Source organism: Lynx rufus, unplaced genomic scaffold (genome assembly GCF_022079265.1).
Source record: "Lynx rufus isolate CCGP_SWC_20201006 ecotype Redwood Valley unplaced genomic scaffold, mLynRuf1.p SCAF_4, whole genome shotgun sequence".
Classification (NCBI taxonomy): domain Eukaryota; kingdom Metazoa; phylum Chordata; class Mammalia; order Carnivora; family Felidae; genus Lynx; species Lynx rufus.
This window is the reverse complement of record NW_025814856.1, coordinates 117,525,432-117,540,461: the sequence shown is the minus strand read 5'-3', so window position 1 is coordinate 117,540,461 and position 15,030 is coordinate 117,525,432. Positions and strand designations below refer to the sequence as shown.

Sequence of the window (15,030 nt, the reverse complement as noted above, 5' to 3'; positions counted from 1 at the left end):
TTAAAGAAAGATTTATCTATAACATAGATATGTGTCTTTGCATATACATATATACATATGTATGCGTGTGCACATATATACATGTATGTGTGTATGCATGTGCATATGTGTGTAGAGAGCAGATTGTGGAAGATGCCCCCACCTTCCCCATTGCCTCTTCCGTTTTCTAGTTTGGTGACTTTCGGCAAGTCACCTCTGGCTCTCAGTTTTCTCCTCTGTCAAAGGAGAGAGTGGGTTGTTTGAGGACATCACCAGCTTCCAGTGAAGTCCCTGTCAGCTTCCAGAGTGGCCGTCTCTGACTGCTGCTCCCCTCTGTGACACGGATGACTCCTGGGGGAGTGGAAGTCAGAATGCCCAGCATGCCTTAGGCACCCAGTTGGTTCTGGAAATGAAGGAAGGAGTAATTCATTATGTGACTTTTTTTTTTTTTTTTTAATAGCAATATCTATTTGCATTTGCTGCTGGCTCTTCTGGGAATTGTTAATGCCACCATTTCCTCCTTTTAGCTTTGGAGATCATTTTGAGTGGAACAAAGTGACCTCTTGCATCCATAACATCTTAAGTGGGCAGAGATGGATTGAGCACTATGGGGAGATTGTCATCAAGAACCTGAATGATGACTCCTGCCACTGCAAAGTGAATTTCATAAAGGTAACCGCCAGAAAGGCCTTGGCAGAGCAGGGCCTCCGGGCACAGGACATCCCAGGGAACTTTTCACCTTCACCCTTGTGCCATCAGGCAAGCAATGCCGGGGGATCCCTGGTGTTCCCCCCTCCCAACCCCTCTCACCTGGACCAGGGTTGTGGCCCCTTCGAGCCTCCCTCCTTCCACTCTTACTCCCCTGTGGTCTGTCCTCACTGCAGCAGCCAGAGGGACTCTTATACAATGTAATTCATCATGCTACCTTATGGAGGAAGCTTGAAGACATTATGCTAAGTGTAATAAGCCAGACACAGGACAGGTATGTGTGACTCCACTTTTGAGGTACCTAGAGCAGTCAGATTCATAGAGACAAAAAGTAGAATGGTGATGCCCGGGGCTGGTGGGTTGGGGAATGGCAGTTAGTGTTTCATGGATACACAGTTTCAGTTTGGGAAGATGAAAAAGCTCTAGAAATATAAATGATGATGGTTACTCAACATAGTGAATGTGCTTAGCGTCACTGAATTGTACACTTACAAATGATCACAATGGTACATTTTGTTATTTATGTTTTACTAGAATGAAAAAAACAAAAGTCACGCTGTATATCCCAGAATTCCTCCAACAACTTCTGTCTTTCCTAGAGTAAAAGCCTGGCTCCTGACAATGGCCCACAAGGCCCTGTGCACTATGCACTGCCCACCCCCCCATGTTCACACGTGCACACACACACGCACACTGGCACATACACACAATGAGAACACATGTGCATGCGCACACACACACACACACACACCGGCACACACACAGCTGGCCGCACATATATGAACACACACATGCACACATACCTGCCTGTATATGGATATGTGCACACACGCACACACACAAACACACTCATTCCTCTCCAATTTCAGCTTCCACCAACCCTTCCTCCCCTTCTGACCACACTGGCCTTTCTCTCTCTCCATTTCCTCCTGCTTGGAGCCCTTCTCCACAGATCCTTCATCATCAGCCCTGTCTTGTTAGTCAGTCTCTATCATATCCCATTTTCTTCAACATTTTTATTCCCATCTATAGTTAGCTTGCTCACTGTTGGTTTACTTGTGTGTTTTCATCTTCTGTTCCCCACACCCGCCTCACCATCCGTGACTCTGGAGAAGCAAAATCCTGGTCTAATCTTGCTCACTGCTGTAGGCTGATGTCTGGAAAGGCTCATGAACATTCATAGGGTAAATGAACAGATTGGCCAAAGGCAAAAGCGTGGAATAGTCTGCTTACCTTTCCAAGTGCCTCAATTCCCTTAGATTCCTCTTCCCCTTAAAATTATCATGTACTTAACATGGTCTTAAAGGAACGTTTGCATTTAATTAAGATCAAAATCAGAAGCCAAGAGATTAGGCTCTAATTGTGGCATTTCATGCAGGACCTCTCTGCACCACCTGTAGCCTGTAGGGGATATTATGGAGAGATAGATGGAGGTCTTTATTATATCCTATAAATCAGACTAGTAATGTTTGAGGTAATATAAAAATGACTCTGCCTTGAAAACTTCATGTAGCTCAGCACCCTGAGCCAGGTGAAGGCCACCTGGTTCTCAGCACTTTCCCCAAGGAAATGTGCTTGAATCCCATTTCTACCATCTACTTAGTACTCACACACTTAGGGCCAGAGAATAGATTTCTGTGGCTACAAGAAATGAGGGGATTGGCACACTGGACGTACCTCTGGTGTTGAAAGAGAATCTGAAAGCAGATGTGGCCCTTCCCAATGGAGCACAGCCCTTCCTCTGTGGCATCCCCTTGTATTGCCAGCATTGGATTTGTCAGCAAATGTCTATAATAGAAAACCAGACTTCTGCTTCAGAATACACTTAAGAGCCTGGACGGTATCTGTTGCCACTTTCCTCCATTATTACCTGAGTAGAGACCTCAGGTTTACATTTCTGATTCAGCTGTGTGATGCTGCTGTACTCTGTCCTTCCTTCCATCTTCCTCGTAGACACAGAAGGGGGAAGCCAAACCACCAGAATATGGCCCCAAAATGCCACTCAACTTTATTGGTTTCCAAATATGGATTCTGTTTTGGCTGAAAATAGCACTGGGAGTTTTGATTTATGAAGTAATGCCTTCCGTTCTTTCTTAGAGATTTTTTTGGGGCAGCCAGGTAATGGGGAGATTAAAAAAAGAAAAAAAAACAAACCACACAACTCTAGGGAGTTAGACCACCCTCTGCTGGCCACCTTGTGGTACTGTGTAAAACCCACAAGGCTGCGCTGAGCTGAGCTGCTCTCTCAGACCAGGACCATTCCACAGTGTAAATAAGGTTTGCCTAACGTTCCAATGGATTGGATGAACAAATCTAGTTTGGGGGAGAAATAATCGGAGAAACTGAAAATTGGTTGCTTTTATTATGACCAATGTTAAGGAGCCTCCTTCTTGGTTTACAAAAAGCTATCTAGTTCCCATCTAGAAAAATAAAAAAAATACAAGTTATTTCTCTCTTAAATTGCAGTAGTCAGAGCCACAGTGACATCCAGGGAATGGCTATTCCAGAGGAGGGGCTTAGAGGCCAACCGCTTTATTTGGCCGAAGTGTGAGACCTGAGACTTTCCTTTTGACGTTGCATGTAGCAGAAGTAGGGAGAAAACCCGTACCTTTCACAAATGTTGCTTGTTCAGTTGCACACTGTAAATAAAGAGTTAGCTGTTAATTTCTATGAAGTAATTAAAAGTATGATTTGTTTAAAAAGCCAGAACCCAGAACCAGCACACTATATACAATGCAGAATCATTCTTTTTTTTATTTTATTATTTTTTTTAATGCAGAATCATTCTTGTGGTTTTTTTCTCTTTCCTTTGCTTTTCCTCTTAATATCTGTAATAAGTTGACCCCAAAGTACTAAACAAATAACTTATATTTGAATCCTAGGCAAAATACTGGAGCACTAATGCCCGTGAGATTGAAGGTACGGTATTTGACAAGAATGGAAAAGCTGTGCATCGGCTCTTCGGGAAATGGCACGAAAGCATCTACTGTGGGGGCTCCTCCTCGTCCACTTGTGTCTGGAGAGCAAGTTAGTATTCGGGTTAATCACTTCTGAGCCAGGGGTGGGGGACATGGCCAGAGGAACCGCAGGCGGGCTGGCAGCAGTGTCTGTCTCGTACCTCTAGCCTCTACCTGCTTTGAACTCCATTCGAGCGGTCAGCCCTTCTTTCATTCAGTAATCATTATCTCAGCCTCATCCTTATGCTTCTCAACTACACCTCAGTTGGCCTGCTAGGTCCTGGGTTCTTAATCCTGGAACAAAACCATTGGTCACTTAATCCGTGGTCACTCTCTCTGAGGAAATCTTCCAGGCCACACACATCACTCCTGTGCCTATCTTGGGCACTAAGGAGTGTTAGTGAAGCACAGGAAGTCATTCTAGAGTAAGAATGAATAAAGAGGAAACTGTCAGTAGACAAGAAGAGTGACCTGGGGCTTCTACAAAAGTCAGGGGTCTCCCGGATTCACCCAATACCATTAACCACTCTGATGTCTCTTGTAATTCTAAAAAAAATAGCCCTTGAGCAGCTGTGGGGAGAAAGGGCTAGGGAAGCCAAACCTTCATAACATGTTCCCCAATACCTTTTAAGACGTTTGTCCATCTTTTAAGTCTTGGAGCACAGACAATTGAGGACACATTTTGTCACTCCCAATGTAGCAGTGATACATTGCAGGGGCCCAAGGCTCTGGGTGGTGGCAGCCTGGCAGCTTGAAACTGTGGCAGTGGCCCCATCCTTTGAAGGGTGGAGGCATCCTTCCCCTGCTGGGCCTTGTCGTCTGGGCCTGTGGTGGCAGTGGTAGCCCTGATGATCTCTGAATCACCTTCCCACTCATTCTTCCCTTTGCTTGAGGGTTAACACATGTTTGCAGCTGGGTAACTTGATGGAAGCATCCTGTAAAATGCCAGTGGTCCAACAGCCTTACTTCATTCGGTCCCCTTGACATCCAGCTGGCAGTATTTCTGCCGGTATAATCCCACGTCTATTCCCGGCTTCCACTGAGTTAGTTTTAAATATAAATGTGTAAGATATGGAGGGACAAGACTTGGTAAAAGGAAGGGCAGGAATGGAAAAAAGAATAGCATTGACCACTTGCTATGGGTTCAACACTATTTTAGGTACTAAACAGAGTTCCAGGAGGATTTGACATTTCTTAAATGAAAAATGGATTCTCCAGAGTGAGAGTGTTGTTAGTCAGGAAAACATGGACCCAGAGTTCTTTTTCACATGTTTATTTTTGTAACAAATTATTTTTATAGCTTGCACAGTATAAAAACTTCACAGCATTACATAAATTCCCTATCTGACCACATAAAAGAGGTCTTATCCTTGTAGGTAGAAGAAAACTTACAGAGAAAAAGACTTATGGAGGAACATTCAACACCTATTTGTTAGCCAGAATATTTTAATAGAAATGGAAGAATTTAGAGCTGAGAGAGAAAAAATAATAGCTGGTTTGAGATGAAAAAGGTGAAGGAATTAAAATGTAATGTAAATGAAAGGAAGTTGGAAATGAATGATTTCTTTTTCTTTTAGATCCCATGCCAAAAGGCTATGAGCAATATTATGGCTTCACACAGTTTGCCCTAGAATTAAATGAAATGGATCCATTGTCAAAGTCTTTATTACCACCTACTGACACTCGATTTAGACCAGACCAAAGGTAAGGACTTTTTAAAGATCTTTATCTCTAGAGATGTAAAACCCTTTATAAAGAGTCTTACTAACAACTCCCAGGCCATCAGAGGAGCTTGAGAGAGACAATGTCGTTAGGAGTAGAGGTCTAGGAGGACTGAAAACAATCATGTCATGGAAGGAATGGAGCCCAGCTTAATTCTATGTGTGGCCTGGCCTTTATTCATCAGTAAAGCCTTATTTCTATTGAAATATCTCCCCAAAGTGTTTATTTTTAAGAGTTTTACTGCCTATAATAATATAGAACTTATAACTGTGTATTTGAAAGAGTGAAAAACACCCAATTCCTTTACACTTCAGATTTAAATTATTTTGGTGCACAAAACCTAACTTCTCGTTCTAGGTTTGCTGGCCACAAGCTGTGTCATCTTTCTTAGTCTCAGTTTCCCATTCTGTATAATAGAAATAATTATCTCTGCCCTGGGGCCTAATTAAAACTCAAAACCCAGAAAGGAAAAAGGAAAATTATATATTTGACTTTATTTAAAAAAAACAAACAAACTTCTTCATGGCAAAGTAAAAAAATATTTTTATACCCAGAGTCAAAAAGACAAACGACAAACTGGGAAATCTATATTTCAACTCATTTCATGAATTGGTTTCAAAAATCAAGATTAACTCACTAAAAAAAAAAAAAAAAAAGACATAGGAACATGAACTGTTCACAAAGTAGGAAATGCAGATATCCCTTAAACATATGAAAAGATGCTTAGTCCCACTGAAAGAAATGCATATTTTCAAAAATTTTTTAAAAAGTTTATTTTGGGGGGGAGAAATAGAGAGCAAGCAGGGGAGGGGCAGAGAGAGAGAGAGAGAAGAAAAAAAAACCCAAGCAAGCTCTGCACTGTCAGCATGGAGCCCGATGCGGGGCTCAAACTCACGAACTATGAGATCATGACCTGAACTGAAATCAAGAGTTGGATGCTTAACCGACTGAGCCACCTACGTGCCCCAAGAAATGCATATTTTTAAAAAATATATAGACATACTAATTCTTAATGTATCAGGTAGCAAGATTCAAAAGTTTGATGTACTCTGAGGCTACAGGCAAAAGGTATGGTGAGGAAACAGGTGGGATGAGAAATGGGGATGAAAGGGACAAATTCCTTTTTATAGATCTGATTTTTTGAGCCATGTATATGTCACCGGTTCAAAAAATAATATCTTGGGGCACGTGGGTGGCTCAGTCAGTTGAGCGTCCGACTTTGGCTCAGGTCATGATCTCGCAGTTCATGAGTTTGAGCCACACGTCGGGCTCTGTGCTGTCAGTGCAGAACCCACTTTGGATCCACTGTCCTACTTTCTCTCTGCCCCTCCCCTACTCACTCTCTGTCCCTCTCTCAAAAATAAATAAACATTTAAAATAATAATGATGATGATGATGATGATGATGATGTCGTCCCTAACTACCTCAAATTACTGTTTTAAAGGTTGAAGGAGGGTCCTTACCTATAGGGAAGCATTTTGAATATCCAGTCTTAGATACATAATTCTAGAAGTAATGATTACAGTATTTTCTCGGAATTTGTGTTGCTTTATTTTTTCCCTAATGCCTCAGGTTCCTAGAAGAAGGGAACTTGGAAGAAGCTGAAATACAAAAGCAGAGGATTGAACAGTTACAGAGAGAAAGGCGGCGGGTCTTAGAAGAAAATAATGTGGAACACCAGCCGCGGTTTTTCAGGTGTGTGCACATATTGTGTGGGTCATTGGTGGATAGGTACTGGTGACACCTGATGCTTCTGGTATGAAGAGAGTAAATGGGCTGTCCCTTCCCCAAAGGAGAGCCTTCTTGGTGTTTTTCTTGCTTCAGAGTGCAGAAACTTCTCCCCTGGAAAATGGAAATTCTGAGTGGTCTAATTCTTTCTTTTTTTTATTTTATTTTATTTTTTTTTAAGAGAGAGAGAGAACACAAGTTGGGCAGAGGGGCAGAGAGAGAAGGAGAGAATCTTAAGCAGGCTCCACACTTAGCACAGAGACCGATGTGGGGCTCGATCTCATGACCGTGGGATCATGACCTGAGCTGAAATCAAGAGTCAGGCACTCAACGGACTGAGCCACCCAGGTGCCCTGCAAGTGGTCTAATTCTTGAATTGCAGAAGTTAAAAAACACTTCAGTTTGGATTTGGAACACTTACTATTAATTTTAAAATAACTTGCCATTAAAGTCCTGTTAAAAATAGACTTAAAGATCTAGAAGGGGCATCAGAGATCATCAGCCCTTTACCCCCTCTTTTATATTAACTGGGCAGAAGCAAAGACCCAGGGAACATAGGAGGCCCCAGGGAAATGTCCTGGACTGGCACCTGGCTCTCCTGACTACTGGACAGGGTTTTGTAGGGTTTTAGGGGCTTTTTTATTGGTTTATTAAAAAAAAAAAAATCAACATTAAAACAGGCGCACATAGAAAAGCCACAGGCTTCTGCCCTACCCCTTCCACCCCAGTGTTGCTTTCAGGGAAGCCAGGGTTTTTTTGTTTGGGGTTTGTTTGTTGGTTGGTTGGTTTTTCGGTTTTTTGTTTTTTGTTTTTGTTTTGTTTTGGTTGCCATTGTGTTTTAATGGATAACATGAACACTTTTAGGAGGAATTAGCTACTAATCTGTCAGCAGCAGAAATAAAGTCTGTATTCCAAAATAGCAAAAAGTACTATTCATCCCCAAAATATAATGTTTTTTCCCCCTAGAGTCAATGTGGGTTTTGCCAGATCCCTTCTGATCATTTCCCCAGACTCATGAGATAAGCAAATAAAGATCAACCAGAGTTTCATCCCAGAATATTCATAACTTTGTTTAAATATTTTAAAAACAAGACATCTTTAACTATTTTTTAAAGGCAAGAGATAGATAAATGGATAGATTAACAGACTGATCAGTTGATTTGCTGATCAATTGATAGATATACACATATACCTTTAAGTAGGCTAATTTTTTCTTTTTCTTTCATAAATCATCTAGGGTCTTGTGGCTGTTTTTTTGTTTTTTGTTTTTTGTTTTTTTTTGTTTTTAAAGTAGGCTTCACGGCCAGCATGGAGCCCAACATGGGGCTTGAACTCACAACCCTGAGATCAAGACCTGAGCTGAGATCAAGAGTCAGCCACTTTACTGACGGAGCAAACCAGGCGCACCTCATGTCATTTTTTTTTTTTAATTTTTTTTTTTTCAACGTTTATTTATTTTTGGGACAGAGAGAGACAGAGCATGAACGGGGGAGGGGCAGAGAGAGAGGGAGACACAGAATCAGAAACAGGCTCCAGGCTCTGAGCCATCAGCCCAGAGCCTGACGCGGGGCTCGAACTCCCGGACCGCGAGATCGTGACCTGGCTGAAGTCGGACGCTTAACCGACTGCGCCACCCAGGCGCCCCCCTCATGTCATTTTTAAACAAGGGAAATTAGATTTATAAAGATGTTCATTGCAGTATATTCAGGATCATTAAAAACTGTAGGTAACTAAACTGTCTCAAGAACTAGGTAGGGAGATTCATCAATTTTACCTAATGTGAAAGTCCACAAAGTCTGTGGAGCTCTATGGGAAATAAATTAACATTTAAATGCAAAATATAAACCATTATCTAGGCTGTTGTTGAAACCATCTAGAATTATGTCTGGAATGGAAAAGGACAGAACATGGATGCAGCCAGGTGGCTCTTTTTCCTCTTGATTGTCTGTTAAATTATCACGCTATTAGATGTGGCAAATGAAGAGCTGGAGAAAAGGCAAGAATTCTTCAGCAGTAGTGGTCCTGGCAAAGAGGTGACAGAGGAATGTGGGAACAAGGGAAGTGTCCACAGAAATTCCAAGTGGCAACTACAGTTCGTATGGAACTGGGCTCCTCTGTTTCATAGTCAAGTACTAGGTATGCAGACTGGCTTATTTTAGACACATCCCTTTATTAGAATAGGGAAATAAGTGTGATAAGAATCCCTGTTCCTGGGAGGTTGGAGAAACAGGCACTCTCCACTTATGCTTTTGAAGCATATGAAATATCAGTCAAAATTATAAATGTACACCCTCTTTGACATAGTTCTACTTACTGGAATTTTTAATGTGACTATACTCACATATGTACAAAATTACATATTGTTATATGTTTATCATATTATTATTAACATATGTCTATGATAGCTAGAGATTAAAAACAACCTTCTAAAGGCTCACCAGTAAGGTGCCTGTTAAATTGTGGTCCATTTCTACAATGGAATATCATGCAACTGTTTAAAAAGAAATCAGGGTCACCTGGGTGGCTCAGTCAGTTAAGCATCTGACTCCTGATTTCGGCTCAGAGCATGATCTCACAGTTTGTGAGTTCAAGCCCCAGGTCGGGCTCTGTGCTGACAGTGCTGAGCCTGCTTGGGAGTCTCTCTCTTCTTTGCTCTCTGCCCCTCCCCTTCCTCAAAAATAAACAAATAAACTTAAAAAAAAAAATCAGGATTCCCTATTGCCACAGAGTCCCCAAACTTTTGGGGACTATAAAATACAAATGGTAAATATTGTTAGCTTTGCAGGCCATAAGGTCTTAGTTGTAATTATTCCAACCCACTGAGCCGCATAAAAGCACCAGTAGACAACAGTTAAACAAATGGGCATGGTGGTGTTCCAATAAAAAGGGATTAAGATTAAAGGGTATCTACTTATAAAATAAATACGTTACAGAGATGAGAAATAGGGAATATAGTTGATAATATTGTAATAATGTATGGTAACAGATAGTGACTACACTTATTATGGTGACCACTGATGTAATGGCTGTGTACAGAATTGTTGAATCAATATATTGTACACCTAAAACAAATATAACAATTTATGTTAATTATATTTCAACTTAAAAAAAAAAAACAGCATTACAAAGATAGGCAGAAGCCTGGATTTGGCCCTTGGGCTGTAGTTTGCTGAACTTACTGTGACAACAGAAAATGATCTCCAATATATATTGTTATGTCAAAAACTCAAAAGGTAGGACACCATAGAGTGCTGTCATTGTGGAAGAAATGGGAGAGGAGTGGAGTATGTATGTGTATGCATGCGTGCTCACACATGCATGAAATTTCTCTGAAAGAATGAAGCTTATAAGATCATCATTGCCTCTGAAGAAAAGGACTGGAAATCTGGGAGATAGGAATAAGAAGAAAACTTTTAGCTATCTACTCTTTTGTACCTTTTGAATTTTCATCTATTTAATATATTATCTATTCAAAGGATAGTGAACCAAGGCTATTCTCTCCTGACTCTTATGTCTTCCAATTCCTTTTGTTTTTAATGTTAACTTATCACTTCATTGAACACTCTAGTTGATTTGTAGCTTTTCCATAGTCACACCCAAGGTATGGCTGTCATCCCAGCCATGTTTTATATATGACAAACTGTTCCCTTATCCATGCTTCTCTCAAGCACCATTTTTCACAGCCTCTAAGTTTGAGAAGTCAAAGTCAGAAGTGACAAAAAAATGGCCTCCAGGCTTCCTGTTCCCTCATAGTTCCCATATGAGATTATCAGGGACATTGTATGTCTGTAAGAATGATAGCCTGGCCCAGGGTTGGGAGGAAGAAAGGAGGGAAAGGGAAGGAGAGAATACGACAGTGTTTTCAGTAGCCTTCAAGAAATTCTTTTATCCTTCACAGGAAATCCAATGATGACTGTTGGGTGAGCAACGGCACCTATTTGGAACTTAGAAAAGATCTTGGTTTTTCCAAACTGGACCATCCTGTCTTGTGGTGAAAAAGGAAAGAAGAATGATACACCTGTACTTCTCCTGTGTTTGCTTTCTGAAGCCACAAACCTGTGTCTATATATTTAAAAGAAATTATCTAGAATGATTACCTGTGCTTAGCTTAGCATTGTATTTAAGTATGTATTTTCTTCAATAGTTTCCTTTATAATTTCAAATGTTATCACAATTGTTTATATGAATGTAGAACACCTTGATATTTCATTTTATATATAAGCTATTTAATAAAAATGAAAGACTGAATGTTAATGTGTGGGTTAAAAAAGAAGCTTTAACACTAATTTTCCAAAGGTTAGGAAAATTCAAATTAAATTCATGCCTTATAAAATTATGTTGGAGAAAAAAATTTATCTCTCCCAGGTGCATTAAGAACTAAGAATACCCAGGGTTACTCACTCATGCGTAAGCTACCCAAGTTTAATTTGGTAGCTCAGATATCTTTTTGCCTCTGACAGCTCTTGAATTGCTCATCCAGAACAATTCTGCTGGTGCTGGAGTCCGAAGAATACTTCCATTTTGGTGGTTGGGAGGCTGGTAGGAGATTAGTAGGATGTACGTTTTTATATGACATAGATACGGCACCTTCCTGAAGAGGAAAAGCATTTGAGCTCATCCCTCCCTAGAGTTCTTATTGCCTTATGTGCAAAACTGTACCCTGTTACTCAGAGAAATTGTCAATCTGAGAAATGCCCATTAGTTAAACACTATAATGGCATCCCAGAGACACAGTAGGAAATCTCTCCTTAGTGAGAACCAAATTCTTGACAAGAAACTGTTTTCTGCTTCCCCCCAGCCCCACCCCTAGATTCCCCACTCCCTAATTTTCTGTTGAGTATGGAATGTTCCAGTTTAGCATAAAACATACGGTGCATTCCACACAGCAGTTTGACTTTCTAAAAGTTTAGCAAAATAACTGATTGTTTTCAAGAACGTAACAGTTTTTTCTTAAATACTGTTTTGGTATTTTCTACCTCTTAATAACACCATATTTTAGATCTTGTATAAGAAGTTTGACCATCTGCCTTATAGACAAATGTAGAGAATTGATGTTCTTCCTTTGTGTTGTGTTCTGATGAAGCTTTGTCTTATCTCTTTCCTACACTTTCTTCTTACTCATTTCCCTCTTTTGTGAGTCTTGCAGCAGTCTTGAATAATACAGATGATAACTCCTGAAAGGGGAAACTTTGTCTTTTTAAATATGTTATTTTAAAGTACAATAATAGAATCTGTGCAGTAGTTGAAGTGTGTTATCAAAGTAGTTCCAACTTCTGCCCAGATTACATTAAAACCAAAGCGTAATTTTTAAGTCTTTGACTCTATTGTCCATAACAGTCCTATGGAATATCAAGTATAATGGTGTGTTAAACAGTTTTCGCCAGAAAACACTTACAGATATTTAAATAATTTCAGAGCATGTAGAATTCTAGGAATGAAAAGTAGAATAAGTATCGGGAAAAAGAGAACACATGATTTTTTTCAGTTTACACCAAATAATCAACTAGTTGGACAGTATTGCACTTTCAAAATGTAGAGTTACTGAAAGTGAGTCATGGCTTTTTGGAATTTGCAAATGATTAGCATTTTAAAACAACAAATGATTCCTTAAATATTACATTCATTCATTCCATTTTATCAAGAAGTCAAGATGAACACAATGTGAATGTCATTTCCATTTCTAAGCAGTTAAAGGACACAATCAGATTCTTTGGTACGTGCTTTGTTCTTTTCTTTTCAAGCATATATCCAAAGTCTGCTCGCAGAGAGGAAGAAGCAGGCTGTAGATGTAAGGATACTCTAGGGGAAAACAAACCTAGTTTTCACAATGTGAAGGAAAATGTGGACTTTTAGCCATATCGACTATGAAATAGGCCTCCTCCAGAGGCTGGCTCAAAAAAGAAACAACAACAACAAAACCAAGATGGGCAGCCTGAATGGGTGTAGCATTGTTATATAGTATTTGGAAATTTTTTAATTGTCCCCGTGCTGTTATTTCAATTGATTTTATGCTTTATATTGGAGTCACAAAGATAAATGGACCAAATATCACCTTTGTAGTCCTCTTATTTGAGATGGAAACAGAGGTGAATTAGAATATAGTACAGAACTATATGCAAATTTAAAAAGCTACTAGTACCAGCATCTGTAAAGGGCTTTTCTAAAATTTAAACAGCTTAGTGAGTCATACTGTTACAATCTTAAACGTACCTTGAGGGGGAAATGGCTTCTTTTTTCCTTTCGTCCCTATTCTCAAAAGCACCTTCCCATGTCATTTGTAGCTCGAGGGTATTTCATATTTTTAAGATAAAGAAAACAAACGTGGCATTCTTTGGGAAGAATTGAAGTAGAATCTGACTTTCTGAACTTTGAAAATCCCAATTAAACAATTGCAGTCACTGCACCAAGATATGCTGTAACCAACCTCCATTTTATTCCTGATGATTTTATCCCAAATCCATGGGGAATTACACAGATACTCTTGGGAATGGGACTTTGCACCGTCAACCACATTGTACTTCAGAAGTTCCTATGGCCACTATCGATTACCCCAAGTTGCAGGTGATTCATTCAGGAAGAAACCAGCACTCTCCAGTGTATCCAGACAGCACATGGCTTCCCTCTGCTGACCCCAAAGCACAGTCTGGTATTTCCCGAGTCAAATGTAATAATCAGAATCACAGGGCGGCTCTCCATGCCATTCGCCTCCCAAAAGTCAGGCCAGTTCTGGTACTAATTTAACCAGAGTTCACTTTAGGACAACAGTCCAGTTATCTATCAAGGAAAGTACCCCAATAGCCCACAATCTTTGTTTGCTTCCTGTGGGGCTCTCTGGAAGAGAAAAACAAACCTCAAAAATACTTGATTATTTGAGCTGCTGCCTTTCTCACATTCTGCTTATAATTACCATCAGTAAATCATTTACTTGAACTTCAAGTATTGTCCCTCATCCGTATTTTCCAGATTTATGATGAGTGGTCTTGTTCGACCATTAACAGTGTCAACCCTAAAAGAAAAACCATAAAGTTTTTATTTCGCTGTTGAATTTTGTTGTAGGCTTACTAACATATTCCAGAAGTTCTATCATGCCCTCAAACTATCGTATAATTTTCTCAGACCTTTTTTTAAAAGTTATGAGTAGGAGCAATAAAGTTGTGCTTGTGATGTTAGGAATAATAGTTCCAATGTATTGGCATAATTTATTTGAATGTCTTTAATTTTGATATTAACATCAGCATAAATCTATTTTTGCTACCAGATGATAGCTATTTTCATGTGCTCAACTTCCCTCTGCATATATGAATCTGTTATTCGGTGTTAGTCTTTATTTCCCTGTGTTGGAAATATGTATCACATAAGTATCTGTAAATCATGACAGAAAATGCAAACCACTTCCTGAGACTTTTGTTTGGGTTATGCAATGATAAAAAGTTGCTAATTTATTTTACTCATGATGGTTTTATCTTCCTCTGTTACCCTCAGAGGATACTTACAAAAAAAAAAAAAAAAGGATGTCTGTAAATCTTCTATCTAGCTGTGTATAAGATTATTTTCTGTTTAAATCCCACCCTTCCACCCATACCTCATTATCTCCACAAAGCTCCTAATAATTTGTTTATCCCCCTCATGTAGCTAGTTGACTGGGAATAAACAACATGGAAAAAGGCCAACTTTGTCTTTTTTTTCCAGATTAATGGCTATTAGTGGCTGCTGAAAGGGACAGAGTAAGACTCTAAACTAGGTTCTTTGGAGGAAGAAACACACCAGGTTACCTAAAATGATAGAGATTTGAAATAAGAATACCCTGAGACATAAACTGGGAACCCAAAAAGTTGCCGCACATTTTCAGGATGTACTACAAATGTAGGTCCCCCAGCCCTCAGGACGAGGGAGCCCTGTGTTTACCCCAGCACACTATGGAAATAAGATTTTCTGC

The 15,030-nt window shown here is 39.8% G+C and overlaps 1 protein-coding gene across 3 annotated transcripts in view; it reads left to right on the top strand.

The window, feature by feature from the left end:
• Nucleotides 1-14,764, top strand: part of OSBPL3 (oxysterol binding protein like 3) — a 176,972-nt gene extending 162,208 nt beyond the window's left edge. For all 3 annotated transcript variants that reach the window (XM_047095284.1, XM_047095283.1, XM_047095282.1), the window contains 5 exons: nt 507-651; nt 3,570-3,714; nt 5,222-5,348; nt 6,939-7,061; nt 10,993-14,764. In XM_047095284.1, the coding sequence (XP_046951240.1) occupies nt 507-651; nt 3,570-3,714; nt 5,222-5,348; nt 6,939-7,061; nt 10,993-11,089 (637 nt within the window). In that variant the 3' untranslated portion in view covers nt 11,090-14,764. The remainder of the gene's footprint in view (nt 1-506; nt 652-3,569; nt 3,715-5,221; nt 5,349-6,938; nt 7,062-10,992) is intronic.
• The last annotated feature ends 266 nt before the right edge of the window (nt 14,765-15,030 follow it).